General features: G+C 40.1%; 3 protein-coding genes across 5 annotated transcripts in view; 2 read left to right on the top strand and 1 right to left on the bottom strand.

Moving 5' to 3' along the window:
• Window positions 1–2,117: 2,117 nt before the first annotated feature.
• Rpn2 (Regulatory particle non-ATPase 2) lies at window positions 2,118–5,469 on the top strand. The gene is made up of 3 exons (XM_065218977.1): window positions 2,118–2,198; window positions 2,252–2,830; window positions 2,892–5,469. The coding sequence occupies exons 2-3, from the start codon at window positions 2,279–2,281 to the stop codon at window positions 5,373–5,375; spliced, it is 3,036 nt and encodes a 1,011-aa protein (XP_065075049.1). The 5' UTR covers window positions 2,118–2,198; window positions 2,252–2,278; the 3' UTR covers window positions 5,376–5,469.
• Window positions 5,470–5,574: 105 nt separating this feature from the next.
• Window positions 5,575–6,597, bottom strand: Ldaf1 (Lipid droplet assembly factor 1). Its single transcript, XM_065218961.1, has 3 exons — window positions 6,490–6,597; window positions 6,289–6,424; window positions 5,575–6,139 (listed from the first exon to the last, which is right to left on the bottom strand). Exons 1-3 carry the CDS (start codon window positions 6,514–6,516, stop codon window positions 5,733–5,735), a joined length of 570 nt encoding a protein of 189 aa, XP_065075033.1. The 5' UTR covers window positions 6,517–6,597; the 3' UTR covers window positions 5,575–5,732.
• Window positions 6,598–13,541: 6,944 nt separating this feature from the next.
• arm (armadillo) overlaps window positions 13,542–22,028 on the top strand; it is a 109,824-nt gene continuing 101,337 nt past the window's right edge. For 2 of the 3 annotated variants that reach the window (XM_065218981.1, XM_065218982.1), the window contains exon 1: window positions 13,542–13,684. The gene's annotated coding sequence lies outside the window, so the exon portion shown is untranslated. The remainder of the gene's footprint in view (window positions 13,685–22,028) is intronic. The other variant, XM_065218980.1, reaches the window with a different exon arrangement.

The raw sequence follows: 22,028 nt of genomic DNA on the forward strand, positions 1-22,028 counted from the left end.
GTTCCTCACATGAATCGTTTTCGATAACTTTTGCCTTCAAACCAGAGCCGACCGGTATGAGAACTTCTCCACCAGTAGATTTGCGGCTGTTGTACGGATTCCGATCGCATCGAAAAACCTCGTATTCGGAACCAAACACTTGATTTGACAATGTGCGAGTATCGAGCCAAGTCTCAGTGAAAGCGATGACGTCGAAACAACGGGCACTAGAGTGGTTCAAAATAGCTCCACCTGGCTTAGTAGATCTTTATTCAGGCCCTGATAATTCTCAAAAAATTTTAGTTTATTTGGATGTGAACTCATACTGCACTGGTCCTTTGAAGTTTATATGGGAATTACAATGGGAAAAGTGAACTTTATGTTTGTAACGTCCTAGTACTTTGCCATAATAGTTTACTGATCAACTTTCTATTTGCTCTTATGTGAAATTTTATCAGCTTCAACTTTGCTGTAGATCACTTTTTGGTAGTTAGTTATTAATTGGTTTTGAAGTCGATAACTTTCTGTTATGATTTATCGACTGCTTTCGGGGCAACACTGCATCTTTTACTTATGACATAGTAGCCTGGATATTTTAACCTATTCTTCGTATTCTTCGAGGTATTCTTCGCGCTAAGTAAACCAATATTACCTGCTGAGCAGGCTAATTATCCTGACGTTGAAATCAAATGCGGTTTTGAGCAAGGTGGCAGCTGAGAAACTTTCAAATTAGTACAGATAACAAACTTTTCCGCAGATCATTACATCGAAGGGCTGGAATGATGAGAACAAAAAGAACACTTTTCCCATAGTACTTCCCATACAAACTTCAAAGGGCCAGTGCACTATAAGTTCGCATCCAATTGAGCTTAAATTTTGGAAGAATTATACCAGGACCTGATTTGAAATCGATTGAACTTGGTAGAGCAGCATCGATATTTTGAGCCACCCTAATGGATGCTGACTCGGATAAGGCGATTAGACAAGTGGTAAACATCGATACGGATATGTTGAAACGGTATGCTGCTTCGCTACGCATCAGCGGACTCTGGAGTACATGGGATTAAAGCTGCTTGTAATGTGGTTTCCGACGGCACCAAGTATAAAATAACGGAAGAGAGAAGGCTTTGGAGATCTCTGATCCCCTGATGATCTTAGGAATATTTTCTGAGACACCTGGTTTCGTAAGAGAACATATAAGAGACGTGAATTTCATTATTGGATTATTTGAGGTATTCAAAATGTTACCTGATCAACCTCATGTCTTGAAAAAATATCGTAAGGATTTCCCGGAGATCACTGATCACCTAATGCTTTTTAAATAATTTGAGATCATCCTGGTGTCATGGTTGAATATCTGAGATACGTGATTCGAACTTTTTGATAGTTGAAGATCTTAATAATACTTGATCGTCCTGAAGTATGGAAAAAAAATGTTCAAAAACAGTTAAGCACGTTTCTTCGGGACCTACTAGTCTTAGAGTTACCTCTATGTTATAACCATAGAGGTAACTCTAAGACTAGTAGGTCCCGAAGAAACGTGCTCAACTTTTTGCTCAGCTCTGGTACTATCTTCGGTCCCAAGCTAATCGATTCACCTCTCGAACATAGGAAAATCCAATAACCCCTCATTTTATCTGTCAAACTTTCATAGCGAATCAAAACAAACATTGTGTAGTACTGGAATTTATACTAGAATGGGGTACGTTAGTCGATTTGCTTGGGACCAATAGGCTAGTCAAGTAGTGAGCCAATTTAAAATCGTTAGTTTCGAATTGATTGTTGTTATAACTATGTAGTCTGAACAAGGCATAAGATATATCTATAGATTCATTTTTATGCTAAGTGATGTTTAAATCCCATTTATCGGAAAAAAAAATTCTTTTTAATCTAACAATGTTTTGAATTATGTTAGAGTGCAATTACGTTAAATCGAAAATTACAATTTTGTTTTGCTGTGTATGAGATCAGCCGTGGAGATGCCCTAAATTGAGTCGCGAATCGGAAAACTACGCAATTTTCTCGCACTGTGTCCCACACTGTCCGGCTATCGATATATTTGTCGATAAATTTGACAATCACGACCATTTTTATGCGAGCATTTTTGACATCTCCAACTTTGTGAAAGTCATCGTCATCGAGCAACAGCAAGATTTTCATTGTGCGTTAAATATTCAAAAATTCAATAAAATTTCAGATCATATCTCGCAAATTTATTGGTAAGTAATGAATTGATAGTGCAATGGTTGCAAGTAACTACTTTTTAATCTAGATCACGACAGAGAGAGCCGAAAAAAGGATGAAGCTGAACATCACTTCCGCCGCCGGCATCATTTGCCTGCTGGATGAACCGATCCAGGAGCTGAAGGTATTTGCTCTCAAGAAGCTGGACACCATCGTTGATGAATTCTGGCCGGAGATTTCCGAAGCTGTGGAGAAAATTGAAATCCTCCACGAGGACAAGGGCTTCGCGCAGCACGATTTAGCCGCCCTGGTCGCTTCCAAGGTCTACTATCATTTGGGATCGTTTGAAGATTCGCTGACGTACGCATTGGGAGCTGGCGATCTGTTCGACGTGAATGCCCGCAATGAGTACGTGGATACGATCATCGCCAAGTGCATCGACCATTATACGCATCTGAGGGTTCAGCTGGCGGAGAATCCGACCAAGGCCAAGGCAATCGATGCTCGATTGGAAGCGATTGTCAATCGTATGATCCAGAGATGCTTGGATGATGGACAGTCTCGCCAGGCATTGGGAATTGCACTGGAAACCAGGAGGATGGATGTGGTTGAATCGTCGATCATGAAAGCCGACGACATTCCCGGAATGTTGGCTTATGCTTTTCAGGTGTGTGATTGTGAGTTGAGGGGTGTTGTTGTTGGAAGGTGACTAATGTTTTATATTTTAGATCACGATGAGCCTCATCCAGAACCGTGCGTTCCGTAATACGGTACTGCGCTGCCTGGTTGGTCTGTACCGCAATCTTGGCGTTCCGGACTATGTCAACATGTGTCAGTGTTTGATTTTCCTGGAAGATCCGTTGGCAGTTGCAGAGCTGCTGGACAATTTGACGAAGGGTGGCGAGCATTCGGTTCTGATGGCGTATCAGATTGCCTTCGATTTGTATGAATCTGCCACCCAGCAGTTCCTGGGACAGGTGTTGCAAGCTTTGAAAGCTACGGCACCGATTCCATCAGCGCTGATTTCCAACATGAAACCTCAAGGAACGAGTGCAACAACAGTGGAGGTTAAGCAGGAGCCAAAGGAAAGCGAGGATGTAGAAGTTAAGGCAGATCGAACAGTGGACAGTTTGAATGAAAGCGAAAAGATTCACCAAGCGAACATTGAAAAGTTGGCTGGTATTTTGTCCGGAGAGGTTACGATCGATTTGCAGTTGCAGTTTTTGATCCGTAGCAATCATGCTGATTTGCAGATTTTGCGAGCGACGAAGGAAGCGGTTCGTGTTTCGATTTGCCACACGGCTACGGTCATTGCCAACGCATTTATGCACAGTGGAACGACCAGTGATCAGTTCTTGCGGGACAATTTGGAATGGTTGGCGAGGGCTACCAATTGGGCTAAGTTGACCGCTACGGCTTCGCTGGGCGTGATTCATCGTGGTCATGAAACGGACTCGTTGGCACTGATGCAAAGCTATTTGCCGAAAGAGAGTGGACCGAGCTCTGGATACTCTGAGGGAGGTGGCCTGTACGCTCTGGGATTGATCCATGCCAATCATGGTGCGAATATTATCGATTATCTGCTGCAGCAATTGAAGGATGCTCAGAATGAGAACGTGCGCCATGGTGGATGCCTTGGACTTGGGCTGGCTGCAATGGGAACTCATCGTCAGGATGTTTACGAGCAGCTGAAGTTCAACTTGTATCAAGATGATGCCGTAACGGGCGAAGCTGCTGGAATTGCCATGGGAATGGTGATGCTCGGTTCGAAGCATGCACCTGCCATCGAAGATATGGTGGCCTATGCTCAGGAAACACAGCACGAAAAGATTCTTCGTGGTTTGGCGGTCGGCATTTCTCTGACGATGTATGCCCGCTTGGAGGAAGCTGACTCCTTGGTTACCAGCTTGTCCAACGACAAGGATCCGGTTCTCCGTCGCAGTGGTATGTACACTGTTGCCATGGCTTATTGTGGAACTGGAAACAACCAAGCCATTCGAAAGCTGCTTCACGTCGCCGTTAGCGATGTAAATGATGATGTGCGTCGTGCTGCTGTTACGGCCATTGGCTTCATTCTCTTCCGCACTCCCGAGCAGTGTCCATCGGTGGTTTCCCTGCTAGCTGAGTCGTACAATCCACATGTCCGTTATGGTGCTGCTATGGCCCTTGGTATTGCCTGTGCCGGCACTGGACTTCGCGAAGCTATCGCTCTGCTAGAACCGATGGCCAAATTTGATCCGATCAACTTTGTACGTCAGGGTGCTCTGATCGCCTCGGCCATGATTCTAATCCAACAAACGGACCAGACTTGCCCGAAGGTTACTTTCTTCCGTCAGCTGTACACTCAGGTAATCACCAACAAGCACGAGGATGTTATGGCCAAGTATGGAGCTATCTTGGCTCAGGGTATCATCGATGCCGGTGGTCGCAATGTCACCGTTAGTTTACAGTCCCGCACTGGCCACACCAACCTTCAAGCCGTTGTGGGAATGCTTGTTTTCACTCAGTACTGGTACTGGTTCCCGTTGGCCCATTGTCTATCGTTGGCCTTTACGCCAACCAGCCTGATTGCCCTGAACTCGGACCTCAAAATGCCCAAAGTTGATTTCAAATCGGCCGCCCGTCCTTCCCTTTATGCCTACCCTGCCCCATTGGAAGAGAAAAAACGTGAAGAACGTGACAAAGTCGCTACAGCTGTTCTGTCACTGGCTGCCCGCGCCAAGCGTCGCACCGGTGATAAGAAGAAAGACAACAAGGAAGGCGAAACCAAGATGGAAGTGGATGAGGAGACTCCTGCCAAGGACGATCTCTCCGCCACCGTCAAAGCCAAGGAGGAGGCGAAGACAACTCCCGTGAAAGAGGACAAAAAGGAAAAGAAGGAAAAGGCGAAGGAAGGATCCTCATCGTCCCCTGCAACAGCCGGTGAGGAGGGCACAACAACCACCACCAAAACTCCCAAGGAGCCAGAACCCAGTTTCGAAATCCTCCACAACCCGGCACGCATTATGCGCCAACAGTTGAAGGTGATCAGCATTGCCGAGGGTACGGCCTACACTCCACTGAAGGACGTCACCATCGGTGGTATCATTCTGATGCAACACAACACCTCCGGTGACCAGGTTCTGGTCGAACGGGTCACTGCCTGTGGACCGAAGAACGACGATCTCAAGGAACCGGAAGCCCCCGAGCCGTTTGAGTATATTGAAGATTAAATGGATATTTTGTTTTGCATTCGAATATATTCAATTATATAACTTTACTATCAATGTTTAAGCAGAGTAGCTTTCAATTGCAAAAATAAAGGATTCGTGCCCGTAAATTGTTGTCTTGTTTTGATTCTACTTCGAAAGTCATGGTTTCAAATACATATATGTTATATAGTTAAACAAATCAACATATTTATTTAAAATGATAACTCACAATCATAATATAATACTGTGCCCTTTACAAAATAATACTAAGTAGCTCCAAAACTCAACCCAAATACATAGAGCGTTTTGTAGCAAAGAGAGCCAAATATCCTACTTTAACCGTTAAAAACAAAAATACATCATAACCATTGACGGAAATCAATCCGCATTCCGTTCCCGTGTGCGCGTTCCCAGATTCCGGATTCCCTGATCGCTCCATCGGTCGAAGCAATCGTACGCCTTGGAAATGCCGAAATATCCCACGAGGAAAACCAATCCGATCGAGCCGAGCAGACAACCGACACCGATCAGCACTCCGATCAACAGCATCGATGCCACAGTGATCAACGTCCCTTCGATGAGCACAAATCCGGTAAAGGTCATGATTGCCGTAGCCAGTGTGAAGAAGATGAATATCATAAACGGAAGCGACAGGATAAAGATGATCGCCGCTATGGACAGTGCCAGCAGGGGATATTTTCGTAGTCCGTCGCATATGGCGGTAGCTATCTCTTTCACACGATACCGCGCCATCAAGTCGTTTGCTATTGTTGAAATCAAATTGACTAAAAGAGATTTTCGTAGAAGTATAGACGGATTAGAAAAAAAAAAGGTGACAAGTCAGTGCTAATATCAAGTTATATCAAGGTCAGCTGGTAAAGGCTTTGAGGTGAAATTAAAACAGCTTTTTTTGCTAGATGGTGTAGATGCTTACAGTATAAAGTTGCCCGTTCCATGAAGTAACGCACCAGATCTTCAGCGTTCTGTTGGTTACGGCCATCGCGAGATCGGTAGCCATTGGGAGAAATATTGCGACTTTGACCACCTCCATCGGATGATAGATCGTCCTCCTAAAGCAGAATGTCACGGCATTAGTTTCCACTCAGAAATATGAGTCATTACTCGTAGAACTTACCACTTCACTTCCAGTCCGTAGCACCATTGTACCTTTGCTGATTTCGAACAAAAATGATTGAATTTGTTTTCTATGCTAACGTTTTCGCCGACGCCAATGTCTCTCGGCGTTTGATTTGAAGGCTAGAAGTTGGTTTTGTTTATGACCCGACCAGTGGTGCCAATCTATATAGGTTGTTTATAAACTATAGGTTTGGTGTGAGAACTTTAATGGTAATGGTTATGGTACTCAGTAAGGTACATGTACACTCAAAAATATTACTAAAATAAGAAAGATTAAAATTTAATCTAGAATTTAATCATTTTATGCATAACCAATGTTTATACATTGATTCGATTATTTTATTTTATCAAAATTATACTAAGTCCAACTACTGACGAAGAATTCGATCAGTGTATACCGCTGACAGCAAAGCTGTGCAAGAATTAAAAGTGCTGAAGGACGAAAACTGTTTTAGAAAAACTCCATTATCGTTCCAGCCCTCTCGTTGAGCTTCACACGCTGCAGGATATGTTCCATAATAAACAAATACCATAAACGAACTGTACCCCGGATGGGTAAACTATCCCACAAATGGTTTGGATGATACCCCGAACACGTCGTTAAGCTCTCTTTTATGGTTATTTTAATTGTGGTTGACAATCAAGAATAGGAATTCATGTCCTCGTCCACGCAGAAAAAACTATCGTCGTAACAAAATTATTTGAGGTAAATTTAAACGTAAACTAAGTTTTTTCTGGCCACAAACATAAATTAGGTTGATTTCAAACGTATTCCATGTTTGAAGTCATGTGAAATCAATGTTTAAAATAAAAATAATGTTACGTTTATTTCAAAAATATTCGTGTTGAAAATAAACGTATTTATTTTTGTTTGGTTTGACAGCTATGCTAACAATAATAAATATGTTTATTTTAAACATGCTTCTCATGTTTAAAATAAACATACATATTTTGGAATTATTTTAGTAGTTGAGTGCAGGGTAAAGCAAAATAAAACGGTTTGCAAAGAAATGGGCAGGGCATCTTAATTCCTGCTCTTTTTCGGGTGCGATTAAGGGTGACCTGTGGGTATTGGGGTCCTGGCCCGGGATGCGAGGACCCGTCGGGGGGGTTTCAGTTCAGTGGAACCGATGCAAATTTGTGTTATTATCGTCGTTTCGCCGTTTCTGCCTCGGTTTCTGCCACTGGTCCTCATACCGGTTTCTTTCCATGTTCGGTATCGGAGGAGGATCCGGAATGGATTCGGAATGGATAGCCGTTTTTTGTTGAGGTTGAGCAAAGCTGGGGCAACTTTTTTCCGAATGTAACAAGAAGGAAATAAAAAGGCATGACACGCTAAAAACCGTTTACCCAAATCCTATATTGTTGAAATAAACATGCTTTTGAATTTAATTCAAACATAAATATTTTTATTTTAAACATGCTTTCAATTTACTTTGAATAATTCATATGTTTAGAGTATAAACATTTATATTTTTGTTTTAAATGAACAAAATTCGTATCCGTGTCTTTATCCATAGTTCACCAAGGAGTAAACAAAGCTTTAGTAAATATTGAAGAATTGAATCAGTTAAGATTTGAGAAGGATATTTGAATCATAATTTTGTTTTTAGCTTCAAGCAACGTTGGCAAGCAAATGTGCCCAAGCACCACAATTTTCAAAATTCAATTGCACCATGTTTGCAAGCATAGAATCTTCTTGGCACCGAATGATGATGACCGGTTTTGAAACGGTGAAGAACTGCTGGTAAGGTGAATTTGAACAGTTTCGCTTGCCAAGTGCCAACTCTAAACTAGATCCAAACATCCTCTTTTTCCAGGCCGGTTACAACGCCAAAAAATATGAACCTGAATCCGATCACTCGCTAGCGCCATTCGGTTTGCACCATCACGGTCAATTTCTTCCGCATGTTGGACCCTAGGAGGCTAACTATAAATACACTCCGAACTTGAACGAAACTGGCGCGGATCGATATCAGATCGTTTGAACAGTTTCGGAAGCGTGAGACCGCGTGAGACTACAGTTTTGAAATCGTCATAGGCCAAGAGATTGTTTGCCTCGTTGATGGATGTGCAGTGTAGATTTTTCTAAGTAGGAGACTCGGCTGTCCTGTCAATATCAATCTTATGGAAACGAGCAGCACGAGGAATCACCGGATAGCAGCTGATCCAAGTTGCCACATCTCTAACAATGCCCACGGAAACAACACAGATAACATTTTGGATACCCACTATTGCACTTATTTATCGGTTCGAATTTTCTGCATATCATTTATTAATCCAGTTTATGTTATATGATTTATTGTGATAAATAATAATTGACAATAAATTTGCTCCTGTAACATTAATATTATGATTAAAATTAATAACACAGCGGCGCCGGTGGTAAGCGTGATTGCCTCTTTCACCCCAATGGGCCTGGGTTCAATCCCAGTCGGCGCCGTTGGGATTTTCTGAGGCAGGGAAGTAAAGCCGTTGGTCCTCGGTCCATGAGTTGATGGGTCGATTAACTAGGGTTCAGGGTGGGAGCTGCCTCCCTGACGTCGGTAGCATTGGTACTTCAGTACGGAAAACAAGATCGACGGAAAACACATCGAGAGATCGAAAATTAATAACATTGGAAATATCACTGACCAGCACATAAAAATACTACTCATGGAATAAATCCCCTTTATGCATCATTTGAATATTGGCACTTTATACATTTGACTGCATAAAGCATTTGATACTAAGTCAGTTTTCTCTCCCTTTATACCAATCTATGCGTTGGTCAGGAGAGTTGTGATTTAGCATAATTTTCAATCTATTTAAGCCTGGTACGCAGCTGAAAAGTAATGACGTTTTTACGTGCTACGGGATAGGACCCGGAATGCTAAAGAAATTTCTTTTAATTAGCATTTCTTGACCCAGTACGCAGTTCAAAAGAAGTCGGTAAAGGTAAGATCGATTACATTAGTATCGTGATCGATATGAAGGTGGCGCATTCAGAATGCAATTTCATTTTCCTTGCGGAATAATGGTCTGGCCAATTATTCCGTTAAGTAATTTTAACGTTTGTTGTAAAAATGATGTTTTGGATGCAAAATTAGACGACACCTACCTATGATCTCAAAATTTAGCAAAAGACACCTCCCTATAGCTGTCAAATTTACTTTTGGGAATATTCCTCAAAAATTACTTTTCCGTTTTCTTTTCAGCTGCGTACCAGGCTTTAGATTTGAAAATCTTTTAAGTGTATGCTTTTGAATTATCGATCACCCACAGACAAACAGACATAACACTCGCAAGTTGTTCATCGAACAAACATTCAAACATAAATCAAGATTTACCGTTGTTCTGTATGTTCGAAAATCCCTGTGCTGTCGATCGACCGGTTTTCGAGAAGAACTCAGCCACGGTTGTCAAAATTTAACTTCTTGTCTGTCAGAAATAACCACGCTCGGATAGCAGGGTTAATCTATAACTTTCCATCTGTCAAATTTTAACCAAAAGTTAAAAAAAAATCCACCAAATGGTTCAGAGCCTTAGTAGAGTTTCCAGCAAATCCTAATAGGCAGAGGCGATGTTATAATAAGAGTACCACCAAGAGAAAATGTTGCATACAAGCAGCACTGTTTGTGGTTTATTAAAATTATTAAAAAAAATCGTCAAAGTAAACGGCCACCAGGTTTTTTTTTTTTTTTTGAGTTAGCATCGGATTTCTTTTCATTCAGAAGTTAAAAATTTCATGTCGATAACGGAGCTTCTGGAAGACAAAAACAATAGAACCAAAAAAATGTTCAAACAAGTGCTTGGTATAACTTATAAATACCACAATGTAATTGATTGATTGATTTATCTTTATTAGGGAGGCTTTCAGCCTGGGGCTGGTTCGCCTCCAGGTTACCAAAATGTACTAAATAAAGCTAAGAAATGTTTTTCATCTAGAATTACTAAAATATTGTCAGTAATGAATGCAATACCTTGTTTGGTACCTCGCTTGACAGTTCGATTGGTACTTCTGGCTTCATTCTTGGCGGAACTCTTATTATAACATTTACTCTGCTAATAGATGAAGATGACGAATACCAAGAGAAATTGATAATAATCGTAAGAAGGGGCACAGTTAAACCCGAGGTTAAACCCAAGATAGATTCCTGTGAATCTTGAAAGATATCCAGCGGTTGCAGATAATCTCAAGAGAGACTTGGTTCAGGAGAGAATTACAAAGATTATCATGAATGTTTCTACACAGAAAAAAAAGTTGTTGAATATTACATCCAAACTGCTGCAACCAGGTCAACCCTAATTAAAATAACCATAAAAGAGAGCTTAACGACGTGTTCGGGGTATCATCCAAACCATTTTTGGGATAGTTTACCCATCCGGAATACAGTTCGTTTACGGTATTTGTTTATTAGGGAATCCATCGGTTTTGTAATATAACGTTGTGCGATGTACATCGATTTTGCGAACAAAATTACATCCATTGATGTAATATTGTATCTGCTTTTCACTATTACATCATTATTTCATACATCAGCTTAAATTACATTATTGATCGAAATTACATTTTTTTTTTGCTGTTTACTATAATCTCAAAATGCGTTGCAAAGAATCTCAAGAGAAATTCCAATAATTGAGATTCTAAGAATTCCCAGAGAAAAAAGAGGTTCCAAACAATCCTGAGAGAAGTCGGCCAGATTTTCTCTAAGGATTGGCTGCTTGGAACTCGCTAGAATCCCCCAAGCGAGATGCCAGATTTTCCAGAATATTCCCCGGATGTGTCTGTTTCAACAACCTAATCGGAGTCTTCGGCCCGGTCGTCGAAACCGGAGATATCCGCCGACTGCAACGTCGAATGGGACAGTGTTTACTCTACTCAGTGATAAATGGTAAAACACATACTGATCTCAGAGCGGATTATCTCTACCGTTCTCCTGATATCGACCATTCTTCAGCCACGATATGCAAATGTTCAACAGAGATTTCAATAGACATATTCCGGTGCTACCATAGAGGTAACTCTAAAGGCCCAAGCGCAATGTGGGTGGAAGCGGAACGGAAACGGAAAGTTTGACAGTTGTCACAAATGGCATCAAGATGCCTAACCGAAGTCGATTTGATTCTAACTAGTTTTCAATCCGACAAGCAGGCTTATACCCCGTTCACATTACAGCGTATATCACGTGATATACGCTGTCTTGCAATGAGCACTCATACATCTAGTTTTCACTGGAAATCCTATGCATGAGTGCTCATTGCAAGACAGCCTATATTACGTGATATAGGCTGTAATGTGAACGGGGTATTACCATAGAGGTAACTCTAAGACCACTGGGTCCCGAAGAAAATCATTATTATTTTTGGCTCACTCAGTACCAGAACAACGGTCCCAAGCAGTCCCAAGCTATTTCACTCACCCCTGCATGTTATGCATGAATCCACACACCCCTGATGTTATCTGTCAAACTTTCATAGCGAATCAAAACAAATATAGTGTAGTAATAGAATTTCAACTAGAATAGGGTACGTTAATCGTTTGCTTGGGACCAATAGGCTACTAAAGTGGTGAGCCAATTTAAAATCGTTAGTTTCGTATTGATTGTTGGTATTACTCAGATCGGGCTTTTCCGCTGCCGCTGCCGTTCCGCTTCCGCTGTTATTGCGCTTGGGCCTTAAGACTAGAAGCAACAATCAATACGAAACTAACGATTTTAAATTGGCTCACTACTTGACTAGCCTATTGGTCTCAAGCAAATCGATTAACGTACCCCATTCTAGTCAACATTCTAGTACACACAATGTTTGTTTTGATTCGCTATGAAAGTTTGACAGATAAAATGAGGGGTTATTGGATTTTCCTATGTTTCGAGGGGTGAATCGATTAGCTTGGGACCAAAGATAGTCCCAGAGCTGAGCCAAAAAGTTGAGCACGTTTCTTCGGAACCTACTAGTCTTAGAGTACCAATAGACTGAGTGAATCCAATCTTTACTTTTCTCAAATTCGGGAATTTTTCCCTGGAAAATCCTGGAAAAACCTGGGAAAACATGAGACAAATTTTACTCATCGATGAGATCCTGTACGCACCAAATTTTGTTTTCATCTTCCAGCAAAATGGTTTGCTGAAAATGATCCAGCAATACGATTTTTGCTGAAACAACAGCAAACAACTTTTTAATTACTGAAAACCCAGTAAATCAGTTTTTTGCTGAAAACCAGTAAATCATAAATTGTCAAAAAGTCTTGTGATTTTTCTCATTAGTTTGACGACCGTAAAATTCTCCAAAAATGTATTGTATTAGGAATTCCTGGTTTCTGATTGAAGAAGTTCACTATTGTTCGTAACAATAACGGTAAGACGGGAATACATGGAAGGAAATATTATTTCTTAGCAGGTTGTGTTTAATTTTAGGTTATTATGGTGGAAAAGATTCTTTCAGAAAAATTATCATCCGGTGCTAGTAGAGATGATCTTGGATATATTTGAACGCCCTAATAATAATTGTATGGTTAATTTGCTTAACGACGTGTTCTGGGTATCGTGTATGGTTATTTTTTATTAGGGCGTTTAGTGCTTAAGGGTAGATATGAACCGAATAAAATAGTTTTTTAATGAGTTCTCATTCGTTTTGCATTATTTTGTTTAATAAAGTGAGAAAAACGTGCGTTTATAATGGCTGAACGATCAGCAATATTTCCACCATAATTTTCAGAAAAAAATTGCTGGTTTTCCAGCAACCTTCTGTCAAAAAAGATTTGCTGGAAAACCAGCAAAATTTATTTTGCTGAATGGATTGCTGGCTTTCCAGCTCGGCAAAATCCAGCAAAATTTTGCTGGTTTCCAGCAATAAAAAATGAGTGTGGCACTTTTGGCGATTATGAGTGACCTAAACTCAAATTTGGGTCGTTCTCATTCGCCGTGCAGCGTGCACCGGAAAAGTCGCTGAATTCTGTCAAACTGAGCGGAAAGTTTTGAAGTTTCCCGATGGACAGTGTGCGTGTGATTACGTGCGTGTTTACAACTTGAATCTAGCGTTGTTTGCGTGCGAGCTCTGCTGGCAGAAGTGAATCGGATCTCGGGAGAGAAAAAATTTCTTTCAACCATTCGCTGGTTGGCAGGCGAACTTTTCAAAGTAGAAAGTTTTAAAAGTGCAATTCAGTCGTGAAAAGTGCTTCGGAAACTAGCAAAGTTGCAGTAATTCGGTAAACGGTGAGTTGTTGCGCGTGGAATCGATAAAATTCGTCACGTTTGGTGCTGTTTAGAGCTGAAAATCAGTGCGGGTGTGGTGTGAATGTGAACGAGCAAAAGGGAACCGTTTTTTGTATGCTTACTCCTAGGGCTCCACTGGCAGAGGCAGACCATTATTCTGGTGTCAGCTAGTAGGTTTTTGGAAAGGACGGTCGTGGGAGCGACGACGGCGGGGGAGTGCAGTTGAGTGTAGTGTGTAGTAAACAAAAATCAAAATGGCTGCTGTTTCTTGTGCTTGAATGAAGTGGTGCAATTTTTTCCGTTTCGAAGAATCCGGTGGAAGAACCTTTTATGTCCGACGAATGTTGATATTTTGTATCATGTGAATTAATTTTGTTTTCTACCTGGTTTGTTGAACAAGTACATGAAAAAGGTCATTAATTGATGCCTGTGTGTTGCACAAATTAAGGTGACTAATCACGCAAATTACTAGGAAATAATTGGAAGTCATACAGTGAATAAGTTTAACATTATGGCTATGCGGTGAACACAGAAGCTTACATGAATAAAAAAATGTAGTAAGTAATATGGATACTTCATCGACATTAGAACCAGGAAAATAGTGCCATTCGTTTCGTGTCGTTCTTCGTCTACCCATGAATGTGTTTATTTGTTTCTTTAAATCCAAACATGGTTCAACAGTCGTCGGATTCTCTTTGATATTCTTCGGAAATGGTTCATCTGAAGCGAACACCAATGAAGCAAAGACAGCTCATCCAGCGAGACTTTCAAAATGGAGTTTTCTCGGAACAGCAGTATAACAGAGAAGAGAAGAAAAATCATCATACCCATATATAAATACGTAACAAGAATGTCGGGAGAAAGACGAGCTAGAGGAGAGAAAGAAATAATCATAAACCTCTTACGGATTTATACAACCCAGCCAGAGTCAGCCAACCCCGCGTGCCTGTTTCCACTGTTTCATTTGTTATCTGCCTTTGCTTCAAACATGGATCTTCGTAATCTACATCGGCTGAGAAGTTTTGTTCTCGTTCTCACTGCACACAGTACAGTAGTGGAACTTCTTACTCTGTGTTATGTTTGTGCCGCGCTGTCGATAGTCGCAAGGACGGCTTACAGCTCGGATTAGATTGGACCTTGATAGTGCGACTGGATGAGAAAAGTATATGCCAAGGGTTCAGTTTAGTGTATGATAACGATATTGGAATTTGACGCGTAATTATTGTAAGTATAAAGTATCTGAAGGTTTCGACGTTCTTATGTACAAGGAGTAGTCTGCGCCACAGATTCCTTGTTTGTCCGATCATTCAGGATAGGGAATATTGTCGGCTTCCCTGTGTGTAACCGTGCTTGTAATTTATGGAAATAGCTTCTGGATCCTCCAAGAAACTCTTTTTTAAAGTCTATCTTAATTGTTAAAAGAAACTTCAACGCAAATTTATTTGGAATGTAAGGATTTCCTCTTGGGAATTTAAAAATGCGTTTGGGAACATGATTACACAAGGAGCTGTAGAAATTATTCATTTATTCATTTAGTTATTAGCATCATTTGATCGGATTACAACTTAATAATTAACACATCATTGTAAATTATGTTTGCGCAAACGACATTTAAAAGTTTCGCAACTAACACAATGAAAACAGAGCTGAGGATAGGATATGAATATGAATGAAGGATGTTTCAAATCACGTTTACATTTACATTCAGTTAGGCCAATATGTGAGATATGTCAACTATTTCATACCTACCAACACTTTGTTAGAACAAGAGTTCTTCCCTTTTAATTTTAAATTTACAAGCTTCCGTAATGGCCCTCCCCTTGGCTAGTTTTTGCACCTTGCTGTTGGTGGGCGGGCTTAATTTCATGCTAGTGGAGTGTTGGAGACGGTAGATTTATGGTCGGCGTTGCTGGCTCATGCCGCGATAGAATGGCGTCATGGGCAGGCAATGGGGATTACTAAGCTTCCCCTCTCTGATAAACCACTGCATGAGAGAACCAAAGATCTAGTCTAGCAGTGATAGTATCACACTTATTACTCCTTTTATTGAGAGCCGCGTCGTAGTACGCTTACGTATAGGCACTGACGTTGGGTGTGATACTGGCGGGTTTTGCCGCAAATCACTCTTATTTTATTTATTTTTTACGATAGATTTATTTGGGTTTGCAAGGGAATTATACTATTGAAGTATTTCAGAAAGTGCCCATCGGTGCTCCTTCTATTTGCGTGACAAGCTTTCATTGTTGTTTTCATTGAGGTATTACTCAGGGAACAATGTTAAACACCATTTTGGACATGGTATTGTAAATAATCTTATATGTGCTTCATTTTGATTTGGGATAAGTGTTTGAACTATGGCTCGGGATTTCCACTGTGGTGTGCTTCTATTGTGACATACCCATATGTATTTTTGTGGTGCGACATAGTGGAAACGTGAGAGCGTAATTGGAACATATACCCTATATAATGTAAATATCAGCTAGGAAACTAACTTCAAAATGAAGCATTTTAGTCACATGAAGGTGTTACCTGGGTCGAACTAAGATATAATAAATAGGTATAGGCTTAAATCAAAAGTACTTGAAACACGTTTAATTTTAGATTACAAGCACAAGTGCAGGTACTTTATAAAGCATGGGTTATGATTGATTAGGTGAATTAGAGCTTTTAATAATTTATTAAATTAGACTAATGAGATATCATAATCATCAAATGAACTTAAATAAGAAACTTCAGAAAGTCTAATGACATTAAGTAGATTAACAAAAGAATTAGGATGCGGGGGGTCCGCTTAGGAGGCAACTAACCTTTAAAGTTGTAGAATAAATCTTCTTATTTAGGTTTGAACATTAACAAGAAAACGCAGGCAGACCAATACTATTAAGCAGATTAACAAGGAGAGGAATAGTTTAGGAAATAAGTAAAAGTAAAGGTATGTGACAATTAATAGCTTTTAAACTTTTGGAGGTATTGTATTCCCCTGAGTTTGTTGTACTCGATTACTATATAATTCTCTCAATACGCGAAATCTCTTATATATGCGGTTAAAGCATTTGAGTTAACTTATTTCTTAGTGTTCAAGTACTTACATTTGTAAACAGCAGTCAATGCTAATCTATGAACTAAACCATACGTAAAATCGATCTTTCCTTATGTGGTATTGATGCATGTTTAACTTTTCGCGGCTGTCGGAATCAACGCGCCTACGTCTAGAAGTGATTCGCAAATGCGGTAGAGCTCACCAAAAGTTTTTTTGAGCTTCTGTAGTATAGAATTTGTTCGTTACGGTCGCGAAATCTTGAAATGATTGATACGTGCGGTAAAATAACTAAATTGAAACAAAGCTCAACAGTAAAATAAGTAGAATATTTAGGGAGGAAACCAAAATTAATCAACTTGCCAACATAGGCTATCACATTTATTTTGGTGGCACTCTTTAAGTGATAATAAGTTGTTTTTTTTTCTCTACGGTTGTTTCGCGTGGCGTTCACAATTTGCGCGATTTTCGTATCTTACGTAATTTAGATGTTTAGCTATAAACGGTTTCACTGACTTGAGGTCGTTCCTTAAGCGGTGTTGGTACAGGTTAAACCTTTGCCGACTGTCGGATTCAACGCGCCTACGTCTACGGAGCTTACGCAGAAGTGATACGTAATTCGGTAAAGTTTGTCAAACGCTTTTGAGCTCATAGAATTTGTTCGGTGCGGTCGCGAAATCTTGAAATAATTGATACGTTCTTAAAATTAACAAAAATGGAACAAAGCTCAGCAGTAAGTAAGTAGAATATCTAGGGAGGAAACCAAAATTAATCAACTTGCCAACATAGGCTATCACATTTATTTTGGTGGCACTCTTTAAATGATAATAAGCCTTTTTTCTCGCTTCGGTTGTCTCGCACGGCTTTCGGAATTCGCGCGGTTTTCGTAACTTACATAATTTAGATATTTCGTTCGAAACGGATTTACTTATTCAATCGGTTTACTACGCGGATGTATCTACGCGCACACGTCACAGCATTTTTTCTATAACTATCTTAAAACAATGCATACGGAATCCAGTGTTCAAGCGGCCAACATAGGCTAGTCCTTCTGCTGTATTGTCAAAGATAGAAGCAAAATTTATTCAAATGGGTCAAGTCTTGAAAACTAAGCTGTCACGCAGCTCCAGCTTAATACCCAATAAAAAAAAAAAATAAATAAAAAAAAAAAAAAAAAAAAAAAATTTACAAGCTTCCGTAATGGAAGATCGATATACATCTCCGAGAATATTTTGCTAGAAAAAGTCAGAGTAATGGTCAATTATCACTTTATACTTCCTGATACTCTTAGAAAATGATAGTTGAAAATTGTGATCAGAAACGGGTTAAATTTCCATCGCCGGGTGTTGTTGTGATGATCCACATTTAGCACAAATGGAACATTGACGAATACGGCCTTTATGTAGCTGTTCATCCCAGGTCACAATATTTAGATTAGTTTTGGCCAACTTCATAGTTGATTCAAAGAGATACAGGAATCCCTTAATATTTTTTTGTCATGCTACTTAGAATTGTTCAGAATCCTCCATTTGGGATGACTGTAGTCCTCCCTGAGATTGTCTGGAATTGTACGGAATCCTTCTGCGATTGTTTGGGATCCTCTCTGAACTATCATGAATGCCCCTTAATTTTTACTGAAATCGTCCTTTTGACTGTCCAGAATCCCTGTTGGGTTTGCCCGAAGTCCCCTCTGATATTGTCCGGAAACCGTACTGTGAGTGTATGGAATCTTTTCTGATAACTGTCTGGAATCACCCCTAGGCTGGTTCGGAGTCCCTCCGGAGACTGTCATAAATCCCTTTTTCGATTGACTGGAATCCTTCCAGAGATTGTCCGAAGTATTCTAGGGATTGTCAAGAATCCCTCTGGGACTGTCCTGAATCCTTCTTGTGATTGTCCATCAGAATCCGTATTATGTGGTTGCTAATGTTTCGCAGCGTGCTATACGAAAGTGCAATTGCCTTTCCATTGCCGGAATATCTTCTCGGTTAAGCTTTGGTTTGAAAGGGCACCGCTTAAACTTGTGTAAATAAGTATTACAAATTTACAAATGCAATTACGCCCCTTTGAAATGTTGTCACTGAATTATCTTTGCTTGACAGCATCGGTTTCAACAAAACAACCAGGTTGCTATGTGTAAATGCAGGGTGGCCAGCAAACCGGGAAAACCGGGAAATATCCGGGAATTGGAAAAGTAACCTGGAAAAACCCGGGAATTCAGCGAGAGAACCGGGAAAAATAAATTAACCATACCATAGGAGCAAATTTTTACACAATAATTTTAGAATAAACCATTAAAACAGAGTGATCCTTTACCAAATGAATGTCTTGCTCTATTTGCTGCAAAATTTTCCTCAGTTTTCCGTCTTATTGTTTTTAGAATTTAATCACTCAGCAATATTGCAAATTGATTTTTGTTGTCTCAATTTCAGATTTAAAGTGCATGGTCCTTAAAAGAAAATATTTAAGATGCTGGACTTTGGAACCAAATATTTGTACAAAACCAAAACTGAATTATTCTTTTTCGGGGTTTTAATTTTTCGTTGATCAAAATTCTCATGATATCAATTCCAGAATTAACTTGGAATTCTGTTATGAATTATCTTGAAATTGTTCTGAATAAACCAAAAAACACTCCGGGTCATAATTACCGTTGAATTCTTTTTGGAATTTCCTCGGAACCACTTATAAGAATTTATTTGGAATCCTTCTTAGAATTCCCTTGAGCCTATCCGGAGACTTTTATTTCTTTATAAATCTTTTCAAAATTTTTTTTTAACTCTATTTAAAACAGCAGTAATCTTTCGAAAATTTATTTAGAAACCGCTTGGAGTATTTTAAAGAATTTCTCTCTAATTACCAGCAAATCTTTTGCAATCAATTTTTTTTGGAGTTCTGTGATGAATCTTTTGCACTAGGGTTGAAATTATTGCCAGAACACTCTTAGAACTCTGCTTCTTGTTGAATTATGATCATAATTCTCTTGGAATTCTTCTTAAAATTCATCTGTCATACAAATCTCCTCAGAAACACGTAGGAATTTTCCGCAAAGTTTTGTTTTCCCCTCCTTTTGAAATTTTCTAAAATTACCTAACAATTTAATTTAGAACTTGCATTCTTCTTCACAGAAATCCGTCCAAATTCATCTAACAATTTCTAAGGATTTCATGTCAGAATAATTCTGGAAATCTGCTCAGAACTTCTCCTTCTAAAACTGTGTGGGAATCCTACTCAATATTTGTTTGAAATCAACACTTTGAATTCTTTTAAATTTTACTATAAATTCCAGGGTTTTCCCGCTAGATTCTATAGATTGTTATGTAATGTTTTACAACCCTTATAATGCTTCCAAGTCTCAGATCGTGACAATTATGACTCCACGACTCATAAGCAGGTTTTTTTTTTTCAAATCTGTAATCTTGAAATTTGTTAAAAATCTCACATTTTTATTATTTTTACTCCAAATCTTGCATGACGAAGATTGTTATTAATCACAAATTTAAAATAAAAGTTCTAGTTTCAGACTCTACACAAATTTTAAAGCTCCAGAATCTTGGGAATCTTCTTAAATCACTTTTTTTATCTTTTCAGTAAATTCCTTTCAGCACGTTCTTAAAAATGCGTTCAATTTAATTTTTTTTTTATATTAACAACCGGGAATTTTTTAAGATTTGAACCGGGAAAAACCCGGGAATTTCAAAATGAAAATTCACTGGTCACCCTGGTAAATGTTGTTGAGCAATGCGAGTTACTCAGGCTGTGAACCATTTGCTGAGTTAAATTTAGCTTGTGGTTAAAAGTGAAATTTCGAAAGTGATTCCTGATGTTCGAAAATCCCTGTGCTGTCGATCGACCGGTTTTCGAGAAGAACACCAGCCACGGTTGTCAACATTTAATTTTTTTTTTTTTTTTTTTTTTCTTTCTTTATTTAGGAGATTTTCAGCCGTAGGCTGGTTCATCTCCGAGAGACCCTGAAGTGGACTCCCCGAGTAACGTGGTTTAGATTTTTTCGGTGAACCCTGAGGGGGTTCTCCTGGGTATAGATGTGCTTAGGGTGTTCCCTTGGTACATAGTGGTTTTTACAGAGTTTGTTAACGTTTGTGTTTTGTGGTTGTTCAGCGTGATTGGCGGTTCATAAAAGGGATGGTCGTTGTGAAGGGTAATCAGATAATCGTTGTGTGGTATCCAGTCTAGAGTCAATCGGGTCCGTGTTCGGTGCGTTGTTATTTTGTATAGGGGGTCGGTGATTAAATTTTATCGAACAATCCAGCATCTTTAAGAAAGGTTATTAGAGCAGCTTCCGTGGATGGGTCGTTAGACAGGGCATTGCGTATGTTGTCCGGGATTCCGTTGTGGACCCGGATGTTCTGGAAGCAGGGACAGTTAACGATCAGGTGTTCGACAGTCATTATAGTGTTGCAGGTGTCGCAATACTTCTGAAAAGATGTAGCGCTGCCCATATTATGGGTTACTCGGGTGTGTCCAGATCGGAGCCGAGATAGGATCTGTTGTTCCCGTCGACTCGTAGTGTCCTTCCATTTGAATATGTCGTCCTTTATTTTTCTTAAGAAAGGTCCCCTTTTTGTAACCCACTCTTGGTACCAGGCGTCTCGAAGGGTCGTTTTCACCCATGTTTTTATATCTGAACTGGGAACAGATGTAGTAGTCATCCGGCCGGTGCGCCCAGTGGCGGCGAGATGGTCTGCTTCGCAGTTACCGCCTATACCACAATGGCCAGGTACCCAGACAAATGAGGTGTTCGGTGGTGCGGTCTTTTGTATGCCTTGGATCCAGGGATGTTTTGATGTTGCTGAATTCAAGGCACATAAAACGCTGGCAGAATCTGTTAGAACGCAAATGGGTTTATCGGAGGGCGTAGTGATGGCTAAATAGATGGCCGCGGCCTCCGCCGAGAAGACGGAGCATTGATCGGGAAGTCGAAAGAATAAACTGTTGAACGTATCTGCTACTCCGTATCCTACTTTTCCCGCAGCCTTGGAGCCGTCCGTGAAGCGGTGTTGAAACTTGGCATACTTAGTTCTGAGTAACTCCGCTAGGTGGCTGTGCATAGCGTGAGAGTTGTTCCCTGCCTTAAAGTGCTTGGCAATCGAAAGGTCAACATGTAGGGTTGGTTCTGTCCATCCTCTGGCTCCAATCCAGTGTAACCTGGACACGGATGGGAGTTCCTGATGGACCAGGCTTCCTAGGGCTCTATTCCCCTCTCTGAGGAGAAAGACCTCGTGGTTCCCAGTGGTCTTTTCTAGGTAACTGGATGTTCTGCAGCTCAGCGTTTCGGCGATTTGATAT

Source organism: Ochlerotatus camptorhynchus, unplaced genomic scaffold (assembly GCF_037179485.1).
Source record: "Ochlerotatus camptorhynchus isolate MF236.1 unplaced genomic scaffold, CSIRO-AGI_Acam_v1.1 ptg000096l, whole genome shotgun sequence".
NCBI lineage: Eukaryota > Metazoa > Arthropoda > Insecta > Diptera > Culicidae > Ochlerotatus > Ochlerotatus camptorhynchus.

What these genes read in the sequence shown, in the direction of transcription:
- Rpn2 (XM_065218977.1), top strand. Translation starts at nt 2,279, where the DNA reads ATGAAGCTGAACATCACTTCCGCCGCCGGCATCATTTGCCTGCTGGAT. An exon ending in TGTTGGCTTATGCTTTTCAG is followed by an intron (nt 2,831 to 2,891) that starts GTGTGTGATTGT and finishes TTTATATTTTAG; the next exon opens with ATCACGATGAGCCTCATCCA.
- Ldaf1 (XM_065218961.1), bottom strand. Translation starts at nt 6,516, where the DNA reads ATGGTGCTACGGACTGGAAGTGAAGTG. An exon ending in TACGGACTGGAAGTGAAGTG is followed by an intron (nt 6,425 to 6,489) that starts GTAAGTTCTACG and finishes ATTCTGCTTTAG; the next exon opens with GAGGACGATCTATCATCCGA. An exon ending in GGAACGGGCAACTTTATACT is followed by an intron (nt 6,140 to 6,288) that starts GTAAGCATCTAC and finishes AATCTCTTTTAG; the next exon opens with TCAATTTGATTTCAACAATA.